The sequence below is a fragment of the Elaeis guineensis genome, chromosome 16 (genome assembly GCF_000442705.2).
Source record: "Elaeis guineensis isolate ETL-2024a chromosome 16, EG11, whole genome shotgun sequence".
Lineage (NCBI taxonomy): Eukaryota > Viridiplantae > Streptophyta > Magnoliopsida > Arecales > Arecaceae > Elaeis > Elaeis guineensis.
The window spans coordinates 28,311,002-28,324,461 of record NC_026008.2 but is presented as its reverse complement, the minus strand read 5'-3'; the positions used below and the strand labels follow the sequence as shown (position 1 = coordinate 28,324,461).

The 13,460-nt window shown below is 37.4% G+C and overlaps 1 protein-coding gene across 1 annotated transcript; it reads left to right on the top strand.

Annotated features, from left to right (window-relative positions):
- Positions 1-9,021: 9,021 nt before the first annotated feature.
- Positions 9,022-13,192, top strand: LOC105059392 (zinc finger CCCH domain-containing protein 19-like). The gene is given in 5 exon segments (XM_073249804.1): positions 9,022-9,263; positions 11,294-11,404; positions 11,515-11,568; positions 11,670-12,573; positions 12,576-13,192. Coding segments are annotated over 5 exon segments (1,515 nt in total). The 5' UTR covers positions 9,022-9,149; the 3' UTR covers positions 12,908-13,192.
- The last annotated feature ends 268 nt before the right edge of the window (positions 13,193-13,460 follow it).

The following is a 13,460-nucleotide window of genomic DNA, read 5'->3' as shown; positions in this document are numbered from 1 at the left end:
TACCTCAAGCTTCAGCAGCATCGTCGGCTCTGATTTTCGACGAGCACGAGTACGAGAGGTCACGGCTTCAACGGAAGAAATCAAGAGATCAAGCTCGAAGATCGCCGGTGGAAAGTCTTAAGGGAGGGAAGGAGGGTTTATAGGGGAGCTATCCTACCCTAAGCCAGACTCCATGGGTCCGATTTCACCGGGGTCGGAGGGGAAGAAGACTCCAGTTAGGAGTCTTCCTCCTCCTCCCGTCGGGCTCTGTTTTGGGCTTCTCCAAAGTTTGCCAGGCCCAAGAGCCCTATGGGCTGGGCCGTGACAAGAGCCAAGTTCGTGTGATTTGTACTTGGAAGAAAGCTTTTTGGGGGGCTGTTCTACTGCTGTGGAAGGGCTATTTGAAGGAGAAGATCAAACTGCAGGTGGTCGTTCTCCAAGAAGTTGGTAAGAAAATTTTGTGCCCTTGAACTGTTTGATGAAAGTTCTCTGAGAAATCATCATGGCAGCAGCCAGTGATAGCAGTTTAAGTGTTACTCAGTCTTTGATTCCTATCTTTAAAGGTGCAAGTTATGAGTTTTGGAAGATTAAAATGAGAACTTTCTTCTTGTCTCAAGATTTATGGGAAATTGTTGAAAGTGGTTATGCAATACCAGGTGATGGAGGAGTTAATCTCTCTGCTCAACAGAGGCATGAGTTAAAGGAGAATCGGAAGAAAGATTCAAAGGCCCTGCTGGTGATAACAAGCTGTAGATGAATCTATCTTTCTAAGGATAGCAGCAGCTACAAAATCTCAGAAAGCTTGGATGATTTTGGAGAAGGAATATCAATGTTCAGACAAGGTGAAAACTGTTAAACTTCAAGGCCTTCATCGTGATTTTGAAACTCTCTTCATGAAAAATTTAGAATCTATCCATGAATTTTTCTCTAGAGTTTTAGTTGTGGTTAATCAAATTTGTGCTATGGGTGAAAACTTGCCTGATCAAAGGGTTGCTGAGAAAGTGTTGAAGAGTCTGCCATCTAAATTTGACCATGTTGTTGCAGCCATAGAAGAGTCTAAAAATTTAAGTACGTATTCTCTTGATGAACTAATAGGTTCTATGCAAGCTCATGAGTAGAGAATTAATAGATCGCAGGAGGAAGGCATTGAGTAAGCTTGTCAAGCAAAGATGGAGATCTCTTCAGACAAAGCTGAACATAGGACAAATAAAATCATAGGTCGAAGTTGTGGTTAAGGTGGATATGAAGGTCATGGCCATGGAAGAGGCCGAGGATGTGGTCGTGGCAGATCTTATGGTATGGTAACCAAGACAACTTCACCAAGCAACGGAGTAACAATTTTTCTGATGTGCAGTGTCATTCTTGTAAAAAATATGGGCATATCAAAAAATTCTATCAAAAATTCTATGCATGAAGCAAATTTTTTTGAAGAAAAGAAAGAGGAGAATAATTTGTTTCTTACTTGTTTGAATGGTGAAGTAAGTATTGCTGATATCTGATTTCTAGACAGTGGTTGCAACAACCATATGATGGGTGTCAAGGAGAATTTTTAGAATTTGGATGAATTAGTGAAGGTCCCAGTTTATCTTGGTGATAACAAGCAAGTTCAGTTAGAAGGCAAAGGTACTATTGTGATTCGCAATAAATCAAGAAATGAGAAGTTCATTCATGATGTTTTATATATTCCTGGTTTAGCACACAATCTGATTAGTGTTGGGCAATTACTTCAAAGAGACTACTTGCTTTCTTTTCGTGATGACAAATGTGTTATTAGCAAAAAAGGTTCAGATGTGCCCTTCATGAAAGTTTGTATGATAAAAAATAGGATATTTCCTATGAAAACTTCTTCCATAGATCATACCTTGGTTGTTAATGTTAAAAATGACTCATGGTTGTGGCATAAATGTTATGGACATCTAAACTTTCATGGGCTCAAGTTACTACATGAGAAGAAAATGGTAGTTGGACTGCCATCAATTGAACAAATGCAGGACGTATGTGAAGGATGCATATATGGCAAGCATCAACAGGCATCATTTCCTTGTGGAAAGTCTTGGAGAGCAAAGAAGCCACTTCAACTGGTGCATGCAGACATTTGTGGACCTATGCAAACATCATCTCTGAACAATAGTAAGTATTTCCTTTTGTTCATTGATGACTATAGCAGAATGTGTTGGGTGTATTTCTTAAAGAATAAATTTGAAGCATTCTCCAAATTTTTGATTTTTAAAGCACATGTTGAAAAACAGTGTGGGCAGTCTATTCATGTTTTGAGGACTGATCGAGGTGGAGAATTTTGTTCTAATGAGTTTGTTGAGTTTTGTCAGTTTAATGGCATCAAAAGATAGCTTACAGTAAGTTACATACCTGAGCAGAATGGCATAGCTGAAAGAAAAAATCGCACAGTGGTTGAGATGGCTAGAATTATGTTAAAAGTAAAGAAGCTTCCAAACATTTTTTGGGTAGAAGCAGTGGCAACAGCTATTTATCTTCTTAACATTTCTCCCACAAAAGTGGTTTGGAATCATACTCCATTTGAGGCTTGGCATAATAAGAAGCCAGAGGTAAATGATTTAAGAGTTTTTGGAAGCATTGTGTATTCCCATATTAGTGTAGAAAAGTATCAGAAATTAGATGAGAAGAGTGTTAAATATATGTTTATTGGGTATAGTGAAAAAAGCAAAGCCTAGTGCTTATATAATCTTATTATAAAATAGCTACTTGTTAGTAGAAATATTATTTTTGATGAAAATAGCTGCTGGAATTGGACTGAAGTTGAGTAGGTAACACCCACTATTGGATTAGATTTTCAGCTATCAAATACAGAGAATTTGGAATCTCCTGCAAGCTCTCCATCATCAAGTGCTCAAGGCACTACTCCTTTGAGTACTCAATCAAATAGAGTGCTTGAATCTGATTCTTCAAGTTAAAGCACACCAAGGAAGGTGAGGTCACTTGTAGATATTTATAACTCTTGTAACTTTGCTCTCATGGCTGTAGACCTTTTATGTTTTGAGGAAGCTATAGAGAAAGAAGAATGGAGGAAATCTATGGAAGAAGAAATCTCAACAATTAAAAAAAATAAAACCTGAAAATTAGTTGACTTGCCTAAAGAAAAAGCAGCTGTTGGACTGAAATGGGTGTACTGAACAAAGTACAATCCTGATGAAAATGTGCAGAAGTATAAAGCTCGGCTTATCGTCAAAGGGTATGCCCAACAACCAGGTATAGACTATTTTGAAACCTTCTCTCCTGTGGTAAGAATGGAGACTGTTCAAATTATTTTAGCACTTGCTGCACATAATAAATAGATGGTTTATCAATTTGATGTTAAATCTGTATTTTTGAATGGAGAATTATGTGAGGAGGTATATGTGCAGCAGCCCTCAGGTTTTGAGATCAAAGGAAAAGAAGACAAAGTTTATAAGCTCAAAAAGATACTCTATGGGTTGAAACAAGCTCCGAGAGCTTGGTATAGTAAAATTGACGTCTATTTTCTTGCAAAAGGGTTTCGAAAGAGCGTGAATGAGCCCACACTCTATGTGAAATTGAAAGATGATGGTGAGATACTTGTTGTTTGTTTATATGTGGATGACATTATATATACTAGCTCCTCCAAATCTCTTCTCCATGAATTTAGAGTGCAAATGATGTCTGAATTTGAGATAACAGATTTAGGAGCTCTTCATTATTTCCTTGGTTTGGAAGTTAAACAAACAATGGATGGTATTTTTGTCTCACAAGAAAATATACTCTTGATTTGCTTCAGAAGTTTGGCATGACAGCTTGTAAAAAGGTTGATACACCAATGAATGCTAATGAAAAATTAACTTTTGAGGATGGCACAGATCTAGCAGATGCAACATCTTTTTGGAAACTGGTTGGAGGGTTGATATATTTGACACATACTAGGCCTGACATTGTGTTTGCAGTGAGTATGGTGTCCAGATTTATGCATAAACCTACAAGACAATATTTTGGGACAGCCAAAAGGATCTTACGTTATGTTCGTGGAACTAGCAACTATGGCATATGGTACTCTCATATTGCTAACCTGAATTTATTTGGCTTTAGTGATAGTGATTGGGCAGGTTCCTTGGATGATCGAAAGAGTACAACAAGATTTCTTTTCAGCCTTGGTTCAGGAGCAATTATCTGAACATCAAAAAAGCAAGCAACAGTTGAATTGTCTTCATCTGAAGTTGAGTATGTTGCAGGTGCAGCTGCAGCATGCTAAGTAATTTGGGTACGAAGAATTATTGAAGATCTCCAACAACCTCAGTTAAATGCATTCGAGATCTTTTGTGACAACATGGCTGCCATCTTCATATCAAAAAATCCTTCTCATCATGGCCGTGTTAAGCACATTGACATCTGTCATCACTTCTTGCGGGAGATGGTTTCCAAAGGTTTGATCAAGATAAAAAATTGTGCAACAAATAAGCAGGTTGCAGATATATTAATAAAGGCACTTCCTCCTGGAAAGTTCTTATATTTTAGAAAATTTCTTGGTGTTTGTGGTTTTGCATCAAGGGGGTGTGTTGAATAGTGATGCAAAATAATAAGAGAAGTTGTTAGTAGACTGGGTCATAGGTGAGATGTTATTTTATTTTTTTTTATTTCCGTATAGTGTGGAGGCTGTTTTCATTTTTTGTTGTGGATTTCTTAGACTTGTCTTTTGCCTTTATATATTAGATATTGGCCATCACCTAAACAGATTGTAGAAACAGTTTTAAATCTGCTCCCTTTCTTCCTTCTCTGGTTTTTTTGTTTTTGCTGTGTGCAGGGCATTGTGCAGCAGATTGAGGAGACGAATCCAACAATAGCATGCTTCCATCTACACCATCATCATTTATTTGTGAAATGAACATTGCAAATAACTTTGCTGCCACAAATGAAATCATAAATCAGTGGAACATATTAAAGCACAAAGGAATCATTTATAAGGTGGACTTAGAGAAGGCATTTGATAATGTGGCAAGGCCCTTCCTTCTTCGGCTTCTAACTGCTAGAGGCTTCAGTGATAGATGGTGTAAGTGGATTTTTGAAATTATTTTTACAGACATGGCCGAGGTTACGACAGGGAGATTCCATCTCACCACAGTTATTCATTCTCGTTGTTGATACTCTCGATCGAATCCTCAAAATTGCAGCATCCCAACAGCTCGTAGAAGGCATTGGCAATCGTGAAATAATCAGATAATTTTAGAGTCCAAGTCACCGACGACACACTCATTTTCTGTAGAGTAAACTGAGAATACATCAAAATTCTCATATTTATTCTATACTCCTTCCAACTGCTATCAGGCTTGAAGATCAACTTCAAAAAATCCACTATCCCAGGCTGGGCATCCAGGATTCGCAAAAGAACCAACTAGCTTCCATACTGGGAAGTCAAGTGGCTGATTCCCATTCATATACTTGGATATACCTTTACACTACAAATGACTAAAGATGCATGATTGGAATCTGCTTGTGGAGAAAATTATAAAGAAAATGGCGAGATGGAAAGGCTAACTACTCTCCATTGCAGGAAGGGTGAAATTAATTAATGTGGTTATCACACCAACCATGGTTTATTGGATGTCCAACTTCGTCATATCGTCTAACATCATTCAAAGGATCGACAGAGCTCGTCAGGCATTCTTATGGAGTGGAGAGGAGCAACGTTCACCTAGATGCTACCTACTTAAATGATCATCAATCTATCGACCAACAGTATTTGGTGGATTAGGGATCATCAATGTTAAAGTGTTCAATCAGGTGATTTACTACAAATGGTGGTGGAAAATATTATGGGATACCCCCAAGCCTTGGAGTAGGTTAGTCAAGATGGCTTACTATCAAGATCAACCAATCTCACTGACGACCATCCACATCCTGGAAAAATATTTTTGTTATAAAAGGTGTATTTCAATCGCTCATGACGTTTCGAGTAGGGAATGGGTTGAACATTTTAGTCTCGCAAGATAACTAGCTTTTTGATCAGCCAATTAAGGTTTTATTCCTATGATTATATATTTTTATTCCTAGCCATGAAGTTAGTGTGGTGGAGGCTTACAACATCTTCATAGATAACAAGAATTGGCCTCTTATCATGCCATCGGGTGCCCAAGAGGATCTTGAAAAGCTGAGGTAGTGCTTGACAACAATCAGTTTATCGAATGAGTCAGACAATATAGAATGGAGGTGGTTTTCATCGAAAATGTTCTCAATGAACGATGCCTTCTTGATGTGGTATTAGACCATTATTCAGCTCGCTTGTTTGAAAAATTCAGATATTGAAAAAGGTTAAAGTCTTCTTCTATCTTAGTTATCATGATAAAATACTCGCTAAGAATAACCTCACCAAGCAAGGATGGAAGGCGAGGGATAGCTACAGCCTTTGCAATATGGGACAAGAGATGGCCGATCACTTGTTCCTTCAATGCCCATTTTCGAGAGAGGTTTGGTCGCTGCTCTTATAATCTTTATCTTGATGAGGTAACAACACCCTAAATTGCTCTATGGACTAATTGGAGATTGGAGGAATCCGAAAATCCCATCTTGAAGGGATTGGATGTCTTGTTGGCTACGGGTCTATAGTATATATGAAGGGAATGAAATAAAAGATGCTTCGACTCTCATGCACATCTCCCTAATCTTGTGGCAAAACAAGCTGGAAAATTATTTTTATCATGAATTGAGCATATCTTCGGAACTGATATAGTTGAAATCTAAACTGTCAGGACTCTGTTACTAGGTTTCTTGGCATAGCAGGTCATTGGTAGTGTTACTGTAGAGTTTTGTATGGAATCTCAATATCAAGCAATGGAAAGGAGTTCAGTCTCAGTATCAAGTAACAAGATGAGTTCAGGAAGATCTTACTACTCCTAACCTATCCCATCCCTATGTCTCAACGAGATCCACTCTTAAGCTTAGCTAGCAATTATGCAAACATTAAGTTTGCCGTAGTGGGGCCCTACATGATTCATATTTAAGGCCTAAAAAATGTCTACAATTAGTCCTCTAACCATTGGAAGCTTGACAATAGTTGTTGGAACTATTTTAGACACATTTTGAAAATTTTGAAAAACTAACCATTATTCTGTCAGAATTCTATGAGTTGACTCATTTAGGCTCTTAGTTGGCTAATCTTCAACATTGAGTTGGCTAAATAAAAACTCTGAGACGGCTCAGCAGCAGATGCCAAAATTTCATCATTCTGTTATTCTATCTATCTGAGATTGGGTCGGATCAGATCTCTTCTTATTTAGCTAACTTGATTATTTGGTTGGCTAATTGATTCTCTGGGTTAGCTCAAAAGACTTACTATCTTTTTTTTTGATTTGGCTAATCTCTAATCTTAGTCGACTAATTTGATCACAAGATCAGCTCACAAAACATATTTTGAATCTTTATCTTTTTGCCTTCATTTTGAGTTTGAGATTTGGTCGGCTATCTAAAAATTTGAGTTGGCTAAGACTTTGTCTTGATCAACTAAGATAAAAGCTTGGTCAGCTAAGAGAGTTTCTTTAAATTTTCTTGATTTTTGTCTTTCTCTTAAACCGAGATTGGATCGGCTAAACTTCTTATTTAGTTGGCTCAGTGATATGCCAAGCGTGCCACAAAGTATTTTTAGATAATTTTTCTTGATCAATTTTATTCTAAGCTAGACTTGCCTTCTCAAACTTAATTTGTGCATGTATAGATTTATTGAGAGGTATTTTTAAACTAGACTTTTCTTCGAGAATTTTAGTTTCTTTGCTTCCAACCAAAGATCTTTAACTTAAGAACAAGAATTTTTTTGAAAAGACATCTTTTTGAGTAAACCAACTAAATACATTGAAAAATCTTATAATCATTCTTAAAAGTATTATTAGTAAACATAATTAGTACTCAAACACCTTTAACATCGTCAAAATCAATTTAAGAGCTAACAAAATCCTATCTAAATTGGGCTTTAGGAACCAGTAAAATAATATCTAATAGTTACATCTATTTCTAGTTTAATTACTACTACCATGACTCGAAGCCAAAATCTCTTGAGGGTCATGCCCATAGGCCATAGCGGATGAGTCCCAATGCCCAATCAATTTTTGTTCTTTATTTTTTATTTAAAAAAAAATATTCAACTCATAATCTTGATCAGTTCAGACCAGCAAGAGCATCTTCCACTGTTGGATCCAATGGCGGAGCCTAACATTAAATATTGGGAGGACAAAGTAATAATTTATTAATAATTATTTAAATAAAATATTTTATAATAAATAATAAAATAAAGATATATAATCAAAATATTATAAAAATATTAATAAATATATGATTTTATGTATAAACAAAAATAAGTAAAAAATATTATCTTATGCTATTTATAAAATGATTTTGATTGTATAAAAATCTCAATAACCTCTTCCATATTAAAGGTTGAAGAATAAATAACGGATTGAAAAATAAATAAACAATTATTTTTCTTAAAAAAATTTATTATTTTTTATAAAAAATTAATATATATATTAATTATATGATTTTTTTTTCAAATTAATGGATTCGTAATATATATGAGATTAAAATATTAAAAGATCACTATATATATAAATATATAGATAATATATATTTTAAAATTTTTTGGTCCACTCTGCCACTGCCCACTCTGGTCCGCTCTGCCACTAGTTGGATCCTAATCCGACTGCAAGAAAAGAAACATGAGTTAAAACCCAACCAAACCCAAACAGGACAAACCTAAAAACCCGGTCACGTGACACCCCCTTCGCGCGCCAAGCTGTCCGTGGATGCATTCGAATCTGACTGCAAGAAAAGAAACATGCGTCCAAACCCAACCGGAATCGGAGCAGAAAAAAAATAGTAATAATTAGTAACGAAGAAACGGTTATTTCCAAACTCTATAAAACCCCGGCGATGACATGAGGTGGAGGTAAGAAGGCTCTAAACGAGGTTTCTTGGAGACGAGAGCAGCGAGAAAAGCTCCAAGAAAGCTCGAAAACCCTTCCTCGTTCTCTGTTCCCACCGTCTCCTCCAGTTCCGGGATCCGGTTCTTTGATCTGTTTGTTTCCAGTTCTCTGTCTATTCTGCGGATTTTCACGTCTCGGTCTCCGTCTTTGATCGCGTCGGAGCAGCTCGACCTTTGTTCCGATTGTTTCTTGCGTCGAAGGGGATAAGTGGGGAGGGCGATGCAAAACGGCGGTGAGCGGAAGAGAATCCGCCCGTCGACGGCGGAGGATGAGGTGCTGAAGAAGAACACCGACTGCGTGTTCTTCCTGGCGTCGCCATTGGCCTGCAATAAGGTAAAGTGCCTCTCTTAGTCGGTCTTTCGGTTCTTGTTATGTTATAGTTTCATTCTCCTTTTTGCTTCGTGTTCTTTTTTGCTCTATCTTAATTTTTTTGGGGCCTTGACTTTAGATGGATTTGATTATGGTTGAATTTGATCGGTTTTGTATAACGTTTGGGTTCTTGTGCATGAATCTTGGGAAGTGGTTGAATTTGATCGGTTTTGTTTGTTATTTTAGGTTCTTGTGCATGAATCTTGGGAAGTGATGCCTGATTAGATTTTGGAGTCGATAATAGGGTTAAGTGGTGATTTGAGATATATCAGATAAACCTTTAACGCATATCTTTGATGATTTTTTTTTTTTTTGATTTTCAAAATTTGATTATTCAAACTGATTTAAACTGTGTTTCCCCTATAATCTGCTTGACTGATTCTATTTCTGAGCTTGCTTCTGTGCAAAATCTAGGGTTATGTCTCGTTAGTTGATGATAAATTTCATAAATTACTTGTTTGGCATAGTTCTAAAGTTCACAATTTGGGAAAAAACTCATCAGCATCCATCGCACATAGTTTATTTGTTTGGGTAGTTTTTGTATTAACATAACTGCTTTGATGCCTTTTGGTAAGTATTGATTTCTGACCCATTATTAATCAACACTCTGGCATTTGTTATATCACAGTTGCATCCCTATTGAAAGCTTGCAAGAAGATGTGTCCCATGTATTCGTGCAATGTCATGAATATTGGAAATTTATGTTCTCAAAATTTTAAATTATTGTGTGAAGCGCAACTCCTGTATCATGTGACGCCAGATTGTTTCTTTTATGGGCAATTCACAGAATTTTGTGCTTGCAAAGCAATACTGGGAGCTGTTTAATTTGGCTAAGCCATATTTTTGCACTATTTTTATCTTTTGGATCAGTTCCTCATGTGGCGAGTGCTGCATGGACATGGATTCGAGGGTTTGTATCCAAGCACGTGTCCAATTGTCTACGTTGGAAAGAGGAAGGAGAGGATAACTAGGAGCACATAGGAAATAAAGTTCAACAAAACTTTATTTTCCTTAATCCAAAATATCAAATATAAATATTAGAAGATGATGTTTTGTTAAGGTTTCCAAGGTTTTCCATCTCATATGTAAAAATTTTGGTGGTGTTGCTTTGTTGTTGAGTGTTTACCCATTGGTGATTTATGGTAGCACTTGATTTCAAGCACAAGACTTGCTTAAGTGTACAACAAAGATATAAATCTAGTAAATTGTGATGCCTTTATGGATCTAAAGGTGATTACAAGATAAGTATAAGAGTCTAGGTGACATCGTATTAGTAGGAAGCTTCAACCTAGTGTAACGTGCCAAGTTCACAAATTCCCTACCTAAGCACTTCCCTCAAGTGTATCCGAGATATCTGCATTCTCTCTTGCATCCGTATCTGCGTGCACACCCATTAGTTCTGGCAACTAAAGTTGACACTAGGCATGGCAGGCAGACCAAGTCAGCCATTTTGAATACCCTTGTCATTTTCAACTATTGCATCATCATTACTTGCTATGTTTTGCAGCCATCTATGTGCTATCTCATATCTAATTTTGTTTTCTTTTTTCTACTTTTCAAGTAAATAGACCTATTGGTTTTTGTCCTTAGAAGTTTCTCACATGAAAATGTCCATCTCATCTTACAATTGCCTTTCCATATCTCTCGTTAGTTTCCACCAGCAGTGTGTATGCATTAACATTTAGATAACCTCCCTGCAATAAGGTTAGGATTTTGGCGAGACCCCTGTCTCTATCTCATACACACACACATGACGTAGCCAAATGCTCACAGCAGTGTCAGACCTATCTCTATACTTTTGTAGCAAATGCTTACATTTTTCTGATGCATTACCAATAGTAGTTGTATTCACCTTTGATTTTCTTTGTCCAAGGAAATGGAATCCCTCATCTTGTCTATGGTAGACTTGATTTGGTACATATTTTATTTTCATGGCACGTTGTCAGCTGTTATATTAAAGTTCCAATATTAAGTAACATCATTTTTTTTTTCAGGGAAACGAATGCGAGTATCGTCATACTGAGGGTGCCATATTCAACCCCAAGGATTGCTGGTACTGGCTGAATGGGAATTGCCTGAATCCAAAATGTTTATTCCGACATCCAGTAAGTCTCTACTCTGTTAATTAGTGTACATATTTTGTTCATACTCATGCAAAAACATGATTCCACATTTGGAGACTTTTCAATGTGAATGTTGCATGTCATCCATGTAGGACAATGAAAGCTATTTTCATTTACTTGTTTCATGTGGAAGTGGTTGCTTGTTTGTATATATTCTTTTGGTTTATAAGTTTAGATTGTTTAATTTTGCACATATAAATGTTTTTATGTTTGAATAAAAAACTTATTTTTGCTGTTATTTCTTCAGCCACTTGATGGCCTGTTTGGGACTCAAGGGCCTTCTTCAAGGCTGGTTCAACCTCCTTCACAAACTGTTGCAACAACAAAAATCCCTGCAGGGCATGCTCCTTATACTACGAAAAAGCAAAGTGCGCCGTGCTATCATTTTCAAAGAGGACACTGTTTGAAAGGTGAAAGATGCCCTTTCACCCATGGCCCGCAGGCATCTGGTAATCCTATTTTGCAGCAGGTCGCAAAGGTTACTACAACAACTCCTGAACCATCACTTCAGCATTCCCACAAAAATCAAAGGCAGATTCCTCACGGAAACTCCATAAGCACTCGCCTGCAAGGAAGAATTACACTCCCTGGAAGGTCTTCACCTAACATCCCAAATGATTTGCAATCTGATAATAATGGAAATAGAGGAAGACCTCGAGGCAGATTGTCACCACCCAGACCAAGAAATTATTGGGGGTGGCATCATGAAAGAGTAAGACAGAGATCAAATGAGGAGTTCGCTGCAGATGCAAGGAGTACTATAGTAAAGCGAACTAGAAGAGATGATACAGGCCCCCTAGATTTTGCTGGTCCAAAGAGTCTTGCAGAGCTGAAAGGTACAAAGGTTATTGAGAATTCTCAAGAGGTGTCAACCAAGAGTACAGGTGATGCTGCCCCTCTAGAGCTGAATAATATGAAGCTTGCAAAAGAAGCAGGGCTTCGGTATCCCAAAGATTCTCTCTCATTTGAAGGTCCGAAGCCACTGAGCATCATTCTTAAAAGAAAAAGAGAGGCAGTGTCTGCGAATGGTGCAAGCAGTGGAGATGAAAATGATCGAAGAAAAGGAGAAAATACAGCAGGTGGTTCTGTCTCAGTTGCTTTATCAGATGTGCGGTCTATTCTTCCAGTAGAAACCAAGAAAGATGGTCATGACAAGCCAGTAGCCTTGAAGAACACAGGGATAGAACAGCCAAGAAGGAAGAAGAAGAGGGTCTAAACCATGGAGAAGAGGGATCAATCTGTGATGGTTGTTCTTCAGCTAAAGAAGATATGTTTGATGCAGATGATAATATGGAAGTGGATGCTATGGAAGATCAAGAGCTGGAAAGCTATGACCAAACATATGGAGAGTCTGATTATGAGGCAGTTGAGGGTGGGGACTCAAACAGCAAATATGATGAGGATGTATACCAAGAGAATGAAGATGAGTTTGATGATGAGGATGACTTTGCTAAGAAGGTCGGTGCTCTGCTTGGTTGCGTGTAGGTAAATTAAGACTGTTTTTTCTTGTTTTGCTATGCTCGAGGAGGCCTCAGTTATGTAATTTCTGAATCCATTGGAGAGTGTTCGTGGCGCTTGATGCTTTTTAGAACAGTGCCAGGGCCTTTTCATTCTGCATGCTTGTTCGCTAGCAGTCGAAGTTGGAAGGTAGAAGGCAGATATAGTCTAAAGGATGACCCATAAAATTATGTAACTTCTTGTTGACTCTGCAGTCTTTTCATCTGGGCTGCTTGGCATCTTTTACTGTGATTTATTTTGTTTATCACTGAATCTAATGGAGAAGATAATGAATCACCCATCTGGGTATTTTTCTGGCTCTCTAATCTAGTTTCTGTAGCTTATTTGAGAGCTTCGTTCTACTTGTCGGGTGGAGCTCAATGAGATATTTTCTTGGGAAAATAGCAGGAGGGTGAAAAATTAGTAAAGTTTTTTTTTTTTTTTATCATTTAAACAAAATTTATCATTCTATAGTGGAAAGTTTTATCAATTTTTCTTGCTTCAAGCGTGTCTCATCCTTGCACTAGATTGTGGATTTCTT